This window comes from Salmo salar, chromosome 01, assembly GCF_965601325.2.
Source record: "Salmo salar chromosome 01, fSalSal1, whole genome shotgun sequence".
Classification (NCBI taxonomy): Eukaryota; Metazoa; Chordata; class Actinopteri; order Salmoniformes; family Salmonidae; genus Salmo; species Salmo salar.
In genome coordinates this window covers 134,823,494-134,837,274 of record NC_138291.1, presented here as the reverse complement: position 1 = coordinate 134,837,274, position 13,781 = coordinate 134,823,494, and the positions used below count along the sequence as shown (strand labels likewise).

The 13,781-nt window shown below is 41.0% G+C and overlaps 2 protein-coding genes across 14 annotated transcripts in view; one reads left to right on the top strand and one right to left on the bottom strand.

The window, feature by feature from the left end:
* Positions 1-1,408, bottom strand: part of LOC106561289 (alpha-adducin) — a 57,636-nt gene extending 56,228 nt beyond the window's left edge. For all 9 annotated transcript variants that reach the window (XM_014125081.3, XM_014125181.3, XM_014125086.3 and 6 more), the window contains exon 1: positions 1,139-1,408. The gene's annotated coding sequence lies outside the window, so the exon portion shown is untranslated. The remainder of the gene's footprint in view (positions 1-1,138) is intronic.
* A 962-nt stretch (positions 1,409-2,370) lies between these two features.
* Positions 2,371-13,495, top strand: LOC106561271 (UPF0729 protein C18orf32 homolog). 5 transcript variants are annotated; one of them, XM_014125035.3, is made up of 4 exons: positions 2,377-2,472; positions 2,626-2,719; positions 6,998-7,235; positions 12,400-13,495. In XM_014125035.3, the coding sequence occupies exons 3-4, from the start codon at positions 7,026-7,028 to the stop codon at positions 12,478-12,480; spliced, it is 291 nt and encodes a 96-aa protein (XP_013980510.1). In that variant the 5' UTR covers positions 2,377-2,472; positions 2,626-2,719; positions 6,998-7,025; the 3' UTR covers positions 12,481-13,495. The 5 variants fall into 5 exon arrangements, with proteins under 5 accessions (XP_013980528.1, XP_013980510.1, XP_013980519.1 ...); XM_014125044.3 differs by having other exon boundaries at positions 2,379-2,472; positions 2,639-2,719; XM_014125039.3 differs by having other exon boundaries at positions 2,388-2,472; positions 2,615-2,719.
* The last annotated feature ends 286 nt before the right edge of the window (positions 13,496-13,781 follow it).

Genomic DNA, 13,781 nt, shown 5'->3' with positions numbered 1-13,781 from the left:
GTACCCTTCCTGCAGGCTCATCCTGACATGACCCTCCAGCATTACAATGCCACCAGCCATACTGCTCGTTCTGTGCGTGATTTCCTGCAAGACAGGAATGTCCGTGTTCTGCCATGGCCAGCGAAGAGCCCGGATCTCAATCCCATTGAGCACGTCTGGGACCTGTTGGATCGGAGGGTGAGGGCTAGGGCCATTCCCCCCAGAAATGTCCAGGAACTTGCAGGTACCTTGGTGGAAGAGTGAGGTAACATCTCACTGCAAGAACTGCAATACTTAATGCAGCTGGTGGCCACACCAGATACTGACTGTTACTTTTGATTTTGACCCCCCTTTGTTCAGGGACACATTATTCAATTTCTGTTAGTCACATGTCTGTGGAACTTGTTCAGTTTATGTCTCAGTTGTTGTATCTTGTTATGTTCATACAAATATTAAACACGTGTTAAGTTTGCTGAAAATAAACGCAGTTCACAGTGAGAGGACGTTTCTTTTTTGCTGAGTTTAGGTGTTCAAATAACATCTGGCTATTAGCAATGACTGACTCAAAGGTTTGAAGGTCTCCTACTTCCTTTACCATTAATTATTCAGGCCTACTGTAAACTGTAAAATACTATCCTATTAGGGGCCCCATACAGGTCTCTCACATTGCATAATGCTGCACTCGATATTGCATAATGCTATGATAAATATATCATAATAAAACACACCAATGCACTAGTTTAAACTAAACTCAGCGTCCTGTCCCGTGTAGGCTATGCAACATTCTCAGACAACAGCCTACTATAACGTGTGGCTTTAGGAGCCTATAGACTCACTCCTGCGTTTGAATTAGACTAGGTGGGTGATGGGATTAGTAGTAACCTACAGAGCAGTTGTTGTTACTAACCCCACTAGTAGGCCAACAAAACTATTTAGTGTATAATTCACTATTGCTTCAGTTACACATTTTTTTTTTTTTATCGCACACGCCCCTCTGCAAAGTCCATTTGCGACGCGATGGCAACGTTGTAGCGACGCTACTAGCAAGTTCGCTACATATTATACAAAGAGAAATGAAAATAACACTTCCATAATTTACATGATCTCGCACCGGCTGGATCGTACTACTATTGAAATAACATTGTCGGTTGCAACTTACCCTCGTTTATTCGAAATATGGTTGGAAAGACAGCACCTTCTTGTAGATAGCGAGCCTGCTATTTTCACAATTTCTATCCGCTGTGCTTTCAAAGGGGTCTGATTCTGCTTGTAGTTACTGCGACGCTCCGCCCACTACCACCCTCTCACTTAGGTTAGCTCTTTCTGGAATCCTTGGGACGTCCCTAACCTTTACCACAACCGTAACCCTTACCTAACCTTAACCATTTTACATGTCAACTTCAATAGGGCAACGTCAGAGTTGTGACGTCCCAAGGATTCCGGATAGCACCGACCCTCTCACTTGGGTGCGGTGAATGCCTGGCACGTACTGTATCGTTGGTTGTGCTCAAAATCCATTGCTGCACATGAAAGCAACAAAGAATCTGGTTGAAGGTTGAAAGGCACAGGCCTTCTACTTATAGGAATGTATGGAGCAACACAATGTTTTTTATTTTGATTATTTTCGTCTCTAAAGACATATAACAGTCCAGCCTATTTAACATGACTGTGCATAAAAAGCCAAACCTGATAATAAATCCCAGAAGATTAGCCTATACTGTAGGTCTCCGAATGCCTCACGTTTCTCTAAGTTGGGGCATTTGTAGGCATAAATGTTCATTGTTTATATAGATAATTAATTTAATTAATTGTAGGACTTATTTGAAAGACAATAACATTTGGTTGAGAAACTCCCCCTTTAATGTGTCCATTACATAAAATAGATAGAAATCATGTAGTCGACACACTCACGTCACCTTGTGGCATTGTAAGGAAATACAGGCTGTCACAAGTCTTTCCCTTCAAAGATTAAAAAAGTCTACCACTCAATACTATTCATGTTTTATACAATAGTTTACCCCCTGTAGAAGACCTCGAGATTAGGTATAAACCACATATGCGACCATCTGCGTGCGTGTCTCTTTGCTTTGAACGGTGTTGCAAAAATAATACAAAAATAAACATTGTTACAAGCTGCGAAATGTTAGTGTTGCTACTGTACATCACGAACCAATCATCTGGTTTCCACTAGATAGCACAGCCACAAAGTCTAAATAGGCTATATCAAAACAAAATGTAGCTTTTTTGGTATTAATTCAAGGTTGGGCATAAGCTTAGCAGTGTGGTTAGGGTTAGGTTTAAAATCACATTTTAGGAAGATAAATTCCAGAAATAGAAAATAGTGACGATCATTCTTTGGCGAATCCGGAAATTACGTCATTTCAGAAATTACGTCATTTTAGTCTGCGTAACATCAATGCACTTCCGATAATAAGACGTACATTACATTCGCTTTTATCCAAGAGTAGAAAATAATCATATTTTCTGATTTAGGTAAGCGTCAAAAGTTGGTTTAATAACGGTAGCTAGCTATTCAGAATGTTTCTAGAGTTATCAAACAGATGACGTTACATTAATGTACTTATTGCCAATTTCATTAACCATATTAGGAGGATAATAATTTGTTTTAACTCAGCTAATTTACAGGACTTTGCTACAGAAATTGCAGCTTCCATTGATGTACAGCTAAACAGTCTGCCATACTACGGTTTGGCAGGGCAAAACGTTTTGGTGATTTCTGGTAGGTCTAGGTCATCAAAATAAATCAATGGCAGCATGTTTTTGTACTCATTCAGCTGTATATAACTGATTAAGTACAATACCATTGGAGATGTATGTTGGAAATTTATATTGCTAGAATTTAAGTTACAAATAATGGTTTCGCTGCTTCCTGTTGACAAGACATTTAGATACAAATAGCCCAATATCAAAGCAGTTTTAACCTGTCCAAATCAATAAGCATGCAGAAACAGTTCGTAATATTAAAAACCTAAATCGAAAATGTAGTATCTACACATACATATGCAACAACAGTAAATTCAATACACTTTTTTTTTAAACGAGCACCTTATAAACCGCACACGCACCAAATACCCTGTTGTTTTGGCAAGGGGAGATTAGGTGAGAATTCAGGTTGTATACCCTGTTGAAATTACCCCCCCAAAAAATGGAAACGAGATTTTTTACATCACTGGTTAGAGAACAACCTACAGAAGACGGTGAGCTACATTTTAATTGCTGCGTTTGGATTTGGAAGTCGCCAAATCGGAAAGAGCAACACGTATTTGTCAATAACGCGATATCACGTTGAAATAAATTGCGCGAGAGGGGGAAATTAGGTTCCGGGTCCTGTTTAAACGAGCACCGCAAAAAAAAAACACAGAATCTGGGAATAAGGTGTATATCACTGGTTAGAGGACAATTTGTAGAATACCGCTAGCTACATTTTGATTCAAGTGGGTCGCCATCTGGGTAAGTGTATCGCAACACATTTGTTTGTGTTAATCATTTCCATCGATGTCACGCTGAAGACAATAGAACGGGGTAAACGTTTGGTAGTTTTATGGCATCGTGATGGCTATACACTTTTTTTTATATATATACTAACATCACCAATCTGACGTAAAAATGATGTGTTCCACTCAATTGTATGGGGTGAAAATGCAAGTTGTGTAAAGTAGTAACACAAACTGTCCATATTAGGGAAATTAGCGCAATATACAATCATTTAGTATGGCAAAATAATTAAACATGTTAATTTTAAGATAATAGTATGTTGCCCACTCACAAACTATTGCAATAATTACATATTTCTCAACCATTTAAGAGCATGGATGGTTAACTTTGATGGGGGTGGGGGCCACAAAAAATCTAAACTCATCATGAGGGGTTGCTCTAGTTCTGTGTACCCACATCCATACCCCCCACTCACCCCACATGACCAGTAAAACATTTTAGTGTCTATTGAGAACTGAGAGAATTGTTTTAAAGTGAATTTTGTACATTTTTCCATGGGGAGCAGAGCAATTTTGTAATCTGTCATACCATTCTACTAATTTTGCCATAGGGTGAAGAGAATGTTTGCAGTTTTTATTGATATGAGTGAGACTGACTAACAAAATCAATGGGTGCTCCCTGGCTGGTAATTCGACCATGATAACACGTTGAAAAAACTGGCCACTAAATTTGTTAGCGATCAAAAAAATGTTATCTGACATGGGCTAATTGAATTAAGCATAACCAAATTTCTAAATTGCACCTTGTGTATTCTACTATTCTAACTCTTTTTTTTTTTTTTTTTTTCCACTTTTTTTTGTGGGGGGGATTGATCCGATGGCCTTCAAAAAGGAGTCTGGGCCGGCAGTTACAACTTCCATGATGGTAGAGAGTTTAAAAATGCTCTAAACCATTTAATCGGGGTACTCTAGACTAGAGCCTGCATAGTGTCTTTGCAGCAGCCTAAACGTTTGACTTCTCTACTATGGTGGTGGGCTGACGCTAGCTTTCTAGGCGCATTCTGCATTCTCCCTACAGTTTTCAGCGGTTAGCTTCGCCCACGACTGGCTCATGTGAACTACAATCCCGACACTTCCAATGCGACTTTCGAAACATATGGTCCTTGTCTGTCATCAGCGAGAAATGAGCCTTCAAATAAAGAAATACACCAACTGTTGCAGTTTTGCACAGATCCATACAGCTATGTGTGCCTCCATCCAACAAGAATACACTTCCTTATGAAGGTGTGTATCAACGTAACATTTTTTTCGAATTATTTTGTCGCTGGTATGAAAGACAAGGTCCTTCCAAAACCGTATTGCAAGCGATGTGTGTTAATGTTAAGACCGAGAGTCGGGACTCTTAACAAAACTCTTCAGTACAGAAGACTCCTTTGTCCAATGCCTCTTATGAGTAATATAATGGAACACTAATGAATAAAGATGCTCAAACAAGCACGTGCATCTGTAGTTGGTGTCCTTCAACTCTAAAATACACTAGATGGTGTAAGACATCCACAAATAATGTCTAAATAGTGACGGCAGGGTTAGTTCAAACTGCAGTAGGATGGTTCTCACAGATGAGTGAATCAGCCCATGCTTGGTGAATAGCATTTGGTTGATCTCTGGGAGCAGGACGCAGGAGCACTGAATAGATAATGTGAGACAAAAGTGAGAGAAGAGAATAAATGTAGTTTCAGCTAGAAAATGAACATCCTGACAGTCTGAGGCAGGTTGCTCTGCAATCATCCTACTCCAACAATTGACAGGGATAATGTGGCATTTCTTATTTGTCAGTATGAAATAAATGAGTGTTTCCTGCCTTAATGACTATTAGCTTTACACTACTTGTCTTATAGAGTTGTTGTAGTCTTAAATTATTACTTGGAATAAATTGATAAATGCCCCTTGTCCCAGAATGACATGCCAGCTAGTGATGAAGCTATCTGCTCCTGATAGCCAAACTACTAAGGTTGCTGCATTCTAAGTTGGGAATCATTTTACAGCTTCCATTGATGGTATCATATTTATATAACTAAATATACTGAACAAACATATAAACGCAACATGTCACAATTCCAACGATTATACTGCGTTACAGCTCATATAAGGAAATCAGTCAATTTAAGTAAATTAATTAGACTCTAATCTATAGATTTCACATGACTGGGCAAGGATGGGCCCACCCCACCCACTTGAGAGCCAGGCCCACCCACTGGGGAGCCAGGCCCAGTCAATCAGAATATGTTTTTCCCCACAAAAGGGCTTTATTACAGACAGAAATACTCCTCACTTTCATCTGTCCAGGTAGTGATCCCACAGGTGAAGAAGCCATATGTGGAGGTTGTGGGCTGGCGTGGTTACATTTGACGTACTGCCAAATTCTCTAAAATGACGTTGGAGGCAGCTTATGGTTGAGAAATTAACATGCAATTCTCTGGCAACAGCTCTGGTGAACATTCCTGCAGTCAGCATGCCAATTGCACACTCCCACAAACTTGTGACATCTGTGTGACCGAACTGCACATTTTAGTGGCCTTTTATTGTCCCCAGCACAAGGTGCACCTGTGTAATGGCCATGCTGCTTAATCAGCTTCTTGATATGCCTCACCTGTCAGGTGAATGGGTTATCTTGGGAAAGGAGAAATGCTCACTAACAGGGATGTAAAACTATTTGTGCACAAAATTTGAGAGAAAGAAGCTTTTTGTGTGTATGGAAAATTTCTGTGATCTTTTATTTCAGCTCTTGTTCAGTATAGTTCAGTATTTATTAGGATCCCCAATTAGCTGCTGCCGAGGTAGCGGCTTCTCTTCCGGGAGCCAAAACAGGAAACAACACAATAAATAATATACATAGCAGTACATTTACATTACAACATCAATAGTGATGCAGTCAATCTCTCCTCTACTTTGAGCCAGGAGAGATTGACATGCATGTCATTGACATTCGTCCTTGGTGTACATCAAAGTGCAACACATGCTGCTCTGTTTTTAGATTACAAATAAATACAAAATATTTGACCTCATAGCAGTTTTTTTATTTTTATGGAGATCTCTCTCGAGCTGTCTAATACCTTAGATAAAGAAAATGTAAATGGCAGACGTGATCAAAATGTGCAAGAACTGACATTGCCAACAAACGGAAATGTGTTCAGAAGAAATAAATATAACCAATATGTAAAAAAACAACTCTTCCTCGACAGATCGATCATCTCAAACTAAAGCAGATAGCTTGCTACGGCCCACCGTCTACACCGTCTCTGCATAATTAAATATTTAGCTATTTTTTTTGTCTTGTTTACTTGCCACATATCACATGTTCTCATATGCTATATATATAATATATATATAGAGAGGTGAATGAATGAATGTTTGGCAAAAAAGTGCAGTATTGCTTCCAGTGCAGGACAATGGTGACACATTTTAGGCACCGCTGTATTACTGTAGATAAGAGTAGCCATTTACCTAATGACAGAACATTTGAGAAATGATTGACCTTGTTTTCTCTGTCCCCTCGGTTGCAGGTTGTCCATTGATAGTTGAGATACAGCTATGGTCTGCATTCCCTGCATCGTCATTCCCATTCTCTTGTGGGTGTATAAGAGGTTCCTTGAACCCATCATCTACCCCTTCATGGGTCCAATTATAAGCCGATTTTGGCCAACAAAAAAAGCTGTCCAGGAGAGTGTCACAGGAACTGGTGATATGAAAGCCAGTGAAAAGAGCAATGGATGCCCAGTGATGAGCAATGGAGCATGCAAGGTAATACATTACCCAAAACCTGTTATTGGATTATGGACTCAGACAGTGTGCCCACACTAGTAGACTGCACCTGTAGCAACCTCCGGTGACCAAGGCTCAGACTGGCTATGAATGCTGAAGAAGGCATCGCACACATTGTATACTGAACAAAAATATAAAAGCAACATGTAGAGTGTTGGTGCCATGTTTCATGAGCTGAAATAAAAGATCCCAGAAATATTCCACATGCACAAAAAGCTTATTTCTTTCAAATTTAGTTTACAAATTTGTTTACATCTCTGTTAGTGAGAATTTCTCCTTTGCCTAGATAATCCAGCCACATGACAGGTGTGGCATATCAATAAGCTGGTTAAACAGCATGATCATTGCACAGGTGCACCTTGTGCTGGGGACAATAAAAGGCCACTGTAAAATGTGTATTTTTGTAACATAACACAATGCCACAGATTTCTCAGGTTTTGAGGGAGCGTGCATTTGGCACGCTGACGGCAGGAATGTCCACCAGAGCTGTTGCCAGATAATTCAATGTTCATTTCTATTCCATAAGCCACGTCCAACGTCATTTTAGAAAATTTGGTAGTACGTCCAACCGGACTCAACCGCAGACCACAGTTTATGGCGCCGTGTGGGCGAGCGTTTTGCTGATGTCAGCATTGTGAACAGAGTGCCCAATGGTGGGGTTATGGTATGGGCAGGCATAAGCTACAGACAACAAACACAATTGCATTTTGAATGCACAGAGATGGTGACGATCTCTTGAGGCCATTCATCCGTCGCCATCACCTCATGTTTCAGCATGATAAAACACGGCCCCATGTCGCAAAGATCTGTACCCAATTCCTGGAGGATGAAAATGTCCCAATTCTTCCATGATCTGCATAATCACCAGACATGTCACCCATTGAGCATGTTTGGGATGCTCTGGATCGACTTGTACGACAGCGTGTTCCTGTTCCTGCCAATATCCAGCAACTTCGCTCAACCATTGAAGAGGAGTGGGACAACATTCCACAGGCCACAATCAACACCCTGATCAACTTTATGCGGAGATGTATGGCGCTGCATGAGGCAAATGGTGGTCACACCAGATACTGACTGGTTTTCTGATGCACACCCGTACTTTTATCTGTGACCAACCAATGCGCATCTGTATTCCCAGTCATGTGAAATCCATAGATTAGGGCCTAATGAATTAATTTAAATTAACTTATTTACTTATATGAACTGTAACTCAGTAAAATTGTTGCATGTTGTGTTTTTGTTCAAAATACATGTATAGTCTCCCTAGGCAGACGGGTTGCCTCCCACAATGTTAACAATGTTCCAGCATAGGTCTGAGATTTCCGAGACTAATAAACTCAACAAAAATAAACGTCCCTTTTTCAGGACCCTGTATCTCAAAGATAATTTGTTTGTAAAGGGTTTAGACACCGTTTCCCATGCTTGTTCAATGAACCATAAACAATTCATGAACATGCACCTGTAGAACGGTCGTTAAGACACTAACAGCTTACAGACAGTTGGCAATTAAGGTCACAGTTATGAAAACTTAGGACACTAAAGAGGCCTTTCTATTGACTCTAAAAAAACACCAAAGGAAAAATGCCTAGGGTCCCTGCTCATCTGCGTGAACGTGCCTTAGGCATGCTGCAAGGAGGCATGAGGACTGCAGATGTGGCCAGGGCAGCTGATCGTCCTCGCAGTGGCAGACCACGTGTAACAACACCTGCACAGGATCAGTGCATCTGAACATCACACCTGCGGGACAGGTACAGGATGGCAACAACAACTGCCCGAGTTACACCAGGAACACACAATCCCTCCATCAGTGCTCAGACTGTTCGCAATAGGCTGAGAGAGGCTGGACTGAGGGCTTGTAGGCCTGTTGTAAGGCAGGTCCTCACCAGACATCACCGGCAACAACGTCGCCTATGGGCACAAACCCACTGTTGCTGGACCAGACAGGACTGGCAGAAAGTGCTCTTCACTGCCGAGTCGTGGTTTTGTCTCACCAGGGGTGATGGTCGGATTCACGTTTATCGTAGAAGGAATGAGCGTTACACCGAGGTCTGTACTCTGGAGCGGGATCGAGGTGGAGGGTTCGTCATGGTCTAGGGCGGTGTGTCACAGCATCATCGGACTGAGCTTGTCATTGCAGGCAATCTCAACGCTGTGCGTTACAGGGAAGACATCTTCCTCCCTCATGTGGTACCCTTCCTGCAGGCTCATCCTGACATGACCCTCCAGCATCACAATGCCACCAGCCGTACTGCTCGTTCTGTGCGTAATTTCCTGCAAGACAGGAATGTCAGTATTCTGCCATGGCCAGCGAAGAGCCTGGATCCCAATCAATCTTATTTATAAATCCCTTCTTACATCAGCTGATGTCACAAAGTGCTGTACAGAAACCCAGCCTAAAACTCCAAACAGCAAGCAATGCAGGTGTAGAAGCACGGTGGCTAGGAAAAACTCCCTAGAAAGGCCGGAACCTAGGAAGGAACCTACAGATGAACCAGGCTATGAGGGGTGGCCAGTCCTCCTCTGGCTGTGCCGGGTGGAGATCATAACAGAACATGGCCAAAATGTTCATAGATGACCAGCAGGGTCAAATAATAAGAATCACAGTGGTTGTAGAGGGTGCAACAGGTCAGCACCTCAATCTCATTTAGCACGTCTGGGACCTGTTGGATCGGAGGGTGAGGGCTAGGGCCATTCCCCCCATAAATGTCTGGGAACTTGCAGGTGCCTTGGTGGAGGAGTGGGGTAACATCTCACTGCAAGAACTGGCAAATCTGGTGCAGTCCACGAGGAGGAGATGCACTGCAATACTTAATGCAGATGGTGGCCACACCAGATACTGACTGTTATTTTAGATTTTGACCCCCCCTTTGTTCAGGGACACATTATTCCATTTCTGTTAGGCACATTTCTGTGGAACTTGTTCAGTTTATGTCTCAGTTGTTGAATCTTGTTATGTTCATACACATTTTTACACTTGAAAATAAACACCGTTGACAGTGAGAGGACTTATTTTTTTGCTGAGTTTACATACATGTCACAGACAGTAAACCTTAATTTGTACTGATTGGATAGACTCAGCAGCATCCCATGCACTTACTTTAGAGTGAGCATGTTGTTTACAAAGCTGCTGGGAAACCAGCTCCCAGACTTTTTGCAGCATCATCATCATCTAAGTGGCTACTACTAGGGCCAGCGACGAAGAAATGTCTGTGACCCCTACTCTAGTTACAATGACTAAGAAGGTTAAAATATAAGGAATATTATTCCTAATCACAGCAATGTTCAAATTATACAGCGGGGGGGGAAAGTATTTGATCCCCTGCTGATTTTGTATGTTTGCCCACTGATAAAGAAAGGATCAATCTATAATTTTAATGGTAGGTTTATTTGAACAGTGAGAGACAGAATAACAACAAAAATATCCAGAAAAATGCATGTAAAAAATTGTATAAATTGATTTGCATTTTAATGAGGGAAATAAGTATTTGACCCCCTCTCAATCAGAAAGATTTCTGGCTCCCAGGTGTCTTTTATACAGGTAACGAGCTGAGATTAGGAGCACACTCTTAAAGGGAGTGATCCTAACCGCAGCTTGTTACCTGTAAAAAAATTTTTTTAAAAGACACATGTCCACAGAAGCAAGCAATCAATCAGATTCCAAACTCTCTACCATGGCCAAGACCAAGAGCTCTCCAAGGATGTCAGGGACAAGATTGTAGACCTACACAAGGCTGGAATGGGCTACAAGACCATCGCCAAGCAGCGTGGTGAGAAGGTGACAACATTTGGTGCGATTATTCGCAAATGGAAGAAACACAAAATAACTGTCAATATCCCTTGGCCTGGGGCTCCATGCAAGATCTCACCTCGTGGGGTTGCAATGATCATGAGAACGGTGAGGAATCAGCCCAGAACTACACGGGAGGATCTTGTCAATGATCTCAATGCAGCTGGGACCATTGTCACCAAGAAAACAATTGGTAACACACTACGCCGTGAAGGACTGAAATCCTGCAGCGCACGCAAGGTCCCCCTGCTCAAGAATACATATACATGCCCGTCTGAAGTTTGCCAATGAACATCTGAATGATTCAGAGGACAACTGGGTGAAAGTGTTGTGGTCAGATGAGACCAAAATGGAACTCTTTGGCATCAAGTCAACTCGCCGTGTTTGGAGGAGGAGGAATGCTGCCTATGACCCCAAGAACACCATCTCCACCGTCAAACATGGAGGTGAAAACATTATGCTTTGGGGGTGTTTTTCTGCTAAGGGGACAGGACAACTTCACCGCATCATTTGACGGGGCCATGTACTGTCAAATCTTGGGTGAGAACCTCCTTCCCTCAGCCAGGGCATTGAAAATGGGTCGTGGATGGGTATTCCAGCATGACAATGACCCAAAACACACGGCCAAGGCACCAAGGAGTAGCTCAAGAAGAAGCACATTAAGGTCCTAGAGTGGCCTAGCCAGTCTCCAGACCTTAATCCCATAGAAAATCTGTGGAGGGAGCTGAAGGTTCGAGTTGCCAAACGTCAGCCTCGAAACCTTAATGACTTGGAGAAGATCTGCAAAGAGGAGTGCGACAAAATCCCTCCTGAGATGTGTGCAAACCTGGTGGCCAACTACAAGAAACGTCTGACCTCTGTGATTGCCAACAAGGGTTTTGCCACCAAGTACTAAGTCATGTTTTGCAGAGGGGTCAAATACTTATTTCCCTCATTAAAATGCAAATCATTTTATAACATTTTTGACATGCGTTTTTCTGGATTTTTTTGTTGTTATTCTGTCTCTCACTGTTCATATAAACCTACCATTAAAATTATTGACTGATCATTTCTTTGTAAGTGGGCAAACGTACAAAATCAGCAGGGGATCAAATACTTTTTCCCTCACTGTATATACAAAAAAACATGATTAGATGAAGATACATGCTAACAAGTTCAGGGCGGAACATTTAAAGTGAACGTTTCAGATATAAATACAATGTTTACACTGTCAGACGTCACGTTCACGCAAGTCTGGCGACATGGAAATATGATGGAATAGGACCAGAGTCAAGTCAGAGCTAACTGTTGTTTACAAAGGTGCTAGACTGTTGCTTTATATCATTTGTCATCTAATGAAGCCATCTCTCTTTTCAGACCGAAGTCAATGGTCTGGTTGCTAATGGGGTAGGTGCAAATGGATCAGCTACTGCAGTCTCTGACAAGAAGACTGACTGACATTTCACTTTACACCTTAAGTTATATTTATCACTGTGAAAGTGTTTTAATACAATATGGAGAAAAAACCTAAGTTAATCATTATTTTATGAAGTTGAGTAATGTAGAATCGTTTAATGCTGGATTTAACATAACACATACTTTACATTTTCCATAATGCTCATTACAATTGCTTTGAGCGATTGATTAAAGATGGTCTTTTTAAATGTTTGCATTGTAATTTCAGGAATTGCCCATAATATATTTGCAGGAATCGTACAATTTTAGTGTTTCACTGTGTTGTGATTGGCTTTGATATTCGCCTATTCATTCCTCCCACTGGAGCAGCATCTGTTGTCAAAATGTGAAAGCTGTTCTGTCTTTGTGGCTGTGTTTATCTAGTGGTTTCCTGGTTGCTAAAATTCTACACTGTTCACTCAATTTCAATTTATGTCAGAAAATGAGCACTGAATGGTGCAGGGAATCATTGTATGATCTAAATCACTGTGAAGTATCTTTTCAATAACAAGAAATATTGTTGTTACCACTGTTTGAAGCTGGTGGACCATAACTAAAAGTAACTTTTGGTGCTGGTGGACCAAAACCTGTGGTCCAAAGCCACAAAGTCAGAACATTTTGACAACAGATGCCTGTCTGGCGGGAGAAATCAATAGGCGAATATCACAGCCAATCACCAGATGGGAGGGTAAGTAATACTATGGAACACTATCATTCCACTATTATTGGCAAAGATATTGGCATTTTCTGAAATTACAATGGATTTTTTTTTAAAATCCTATGTGTAGCACCTTTAATAAATTAATAGTATTTCTGCCTTTGGTTTATCAAGCTTGAATCCCTGATGTGTTTATAACGTACAATACCTAGTTCTGTATAGTATTTAGTACATATTATATTTTATAATTCTGAAATAAATTATCAACAATTTTAAAATTTACATCTTTCCTGTTTTAAAACATTATTTTTCTTCTACTTTATGTGCAATGTAGAAATAAAGCTATATGGATTACTTTGATTGTTCTCTCCTACTGGATCTCATTTAGCCTGGTCTCAGATCTGTTTGCGCTCTTGCCAACTCCATTACTGTCATTTTTAGAGAGCAGAAACAGACTAGCAAACAGGCCAGATCTCATTGCAGCATATACATTTTCCCATCTATTATTCGAATAAGTTTCAGCTAATAGCTGAGAAGTATTTATCATGCATATATGAGCAGACAGGGATGTCATAGATGCTTATATCATAACCATAATAGGATAAAAGACCTTGATTTTATTTACCCTAGCCTCAAGGACATCCGA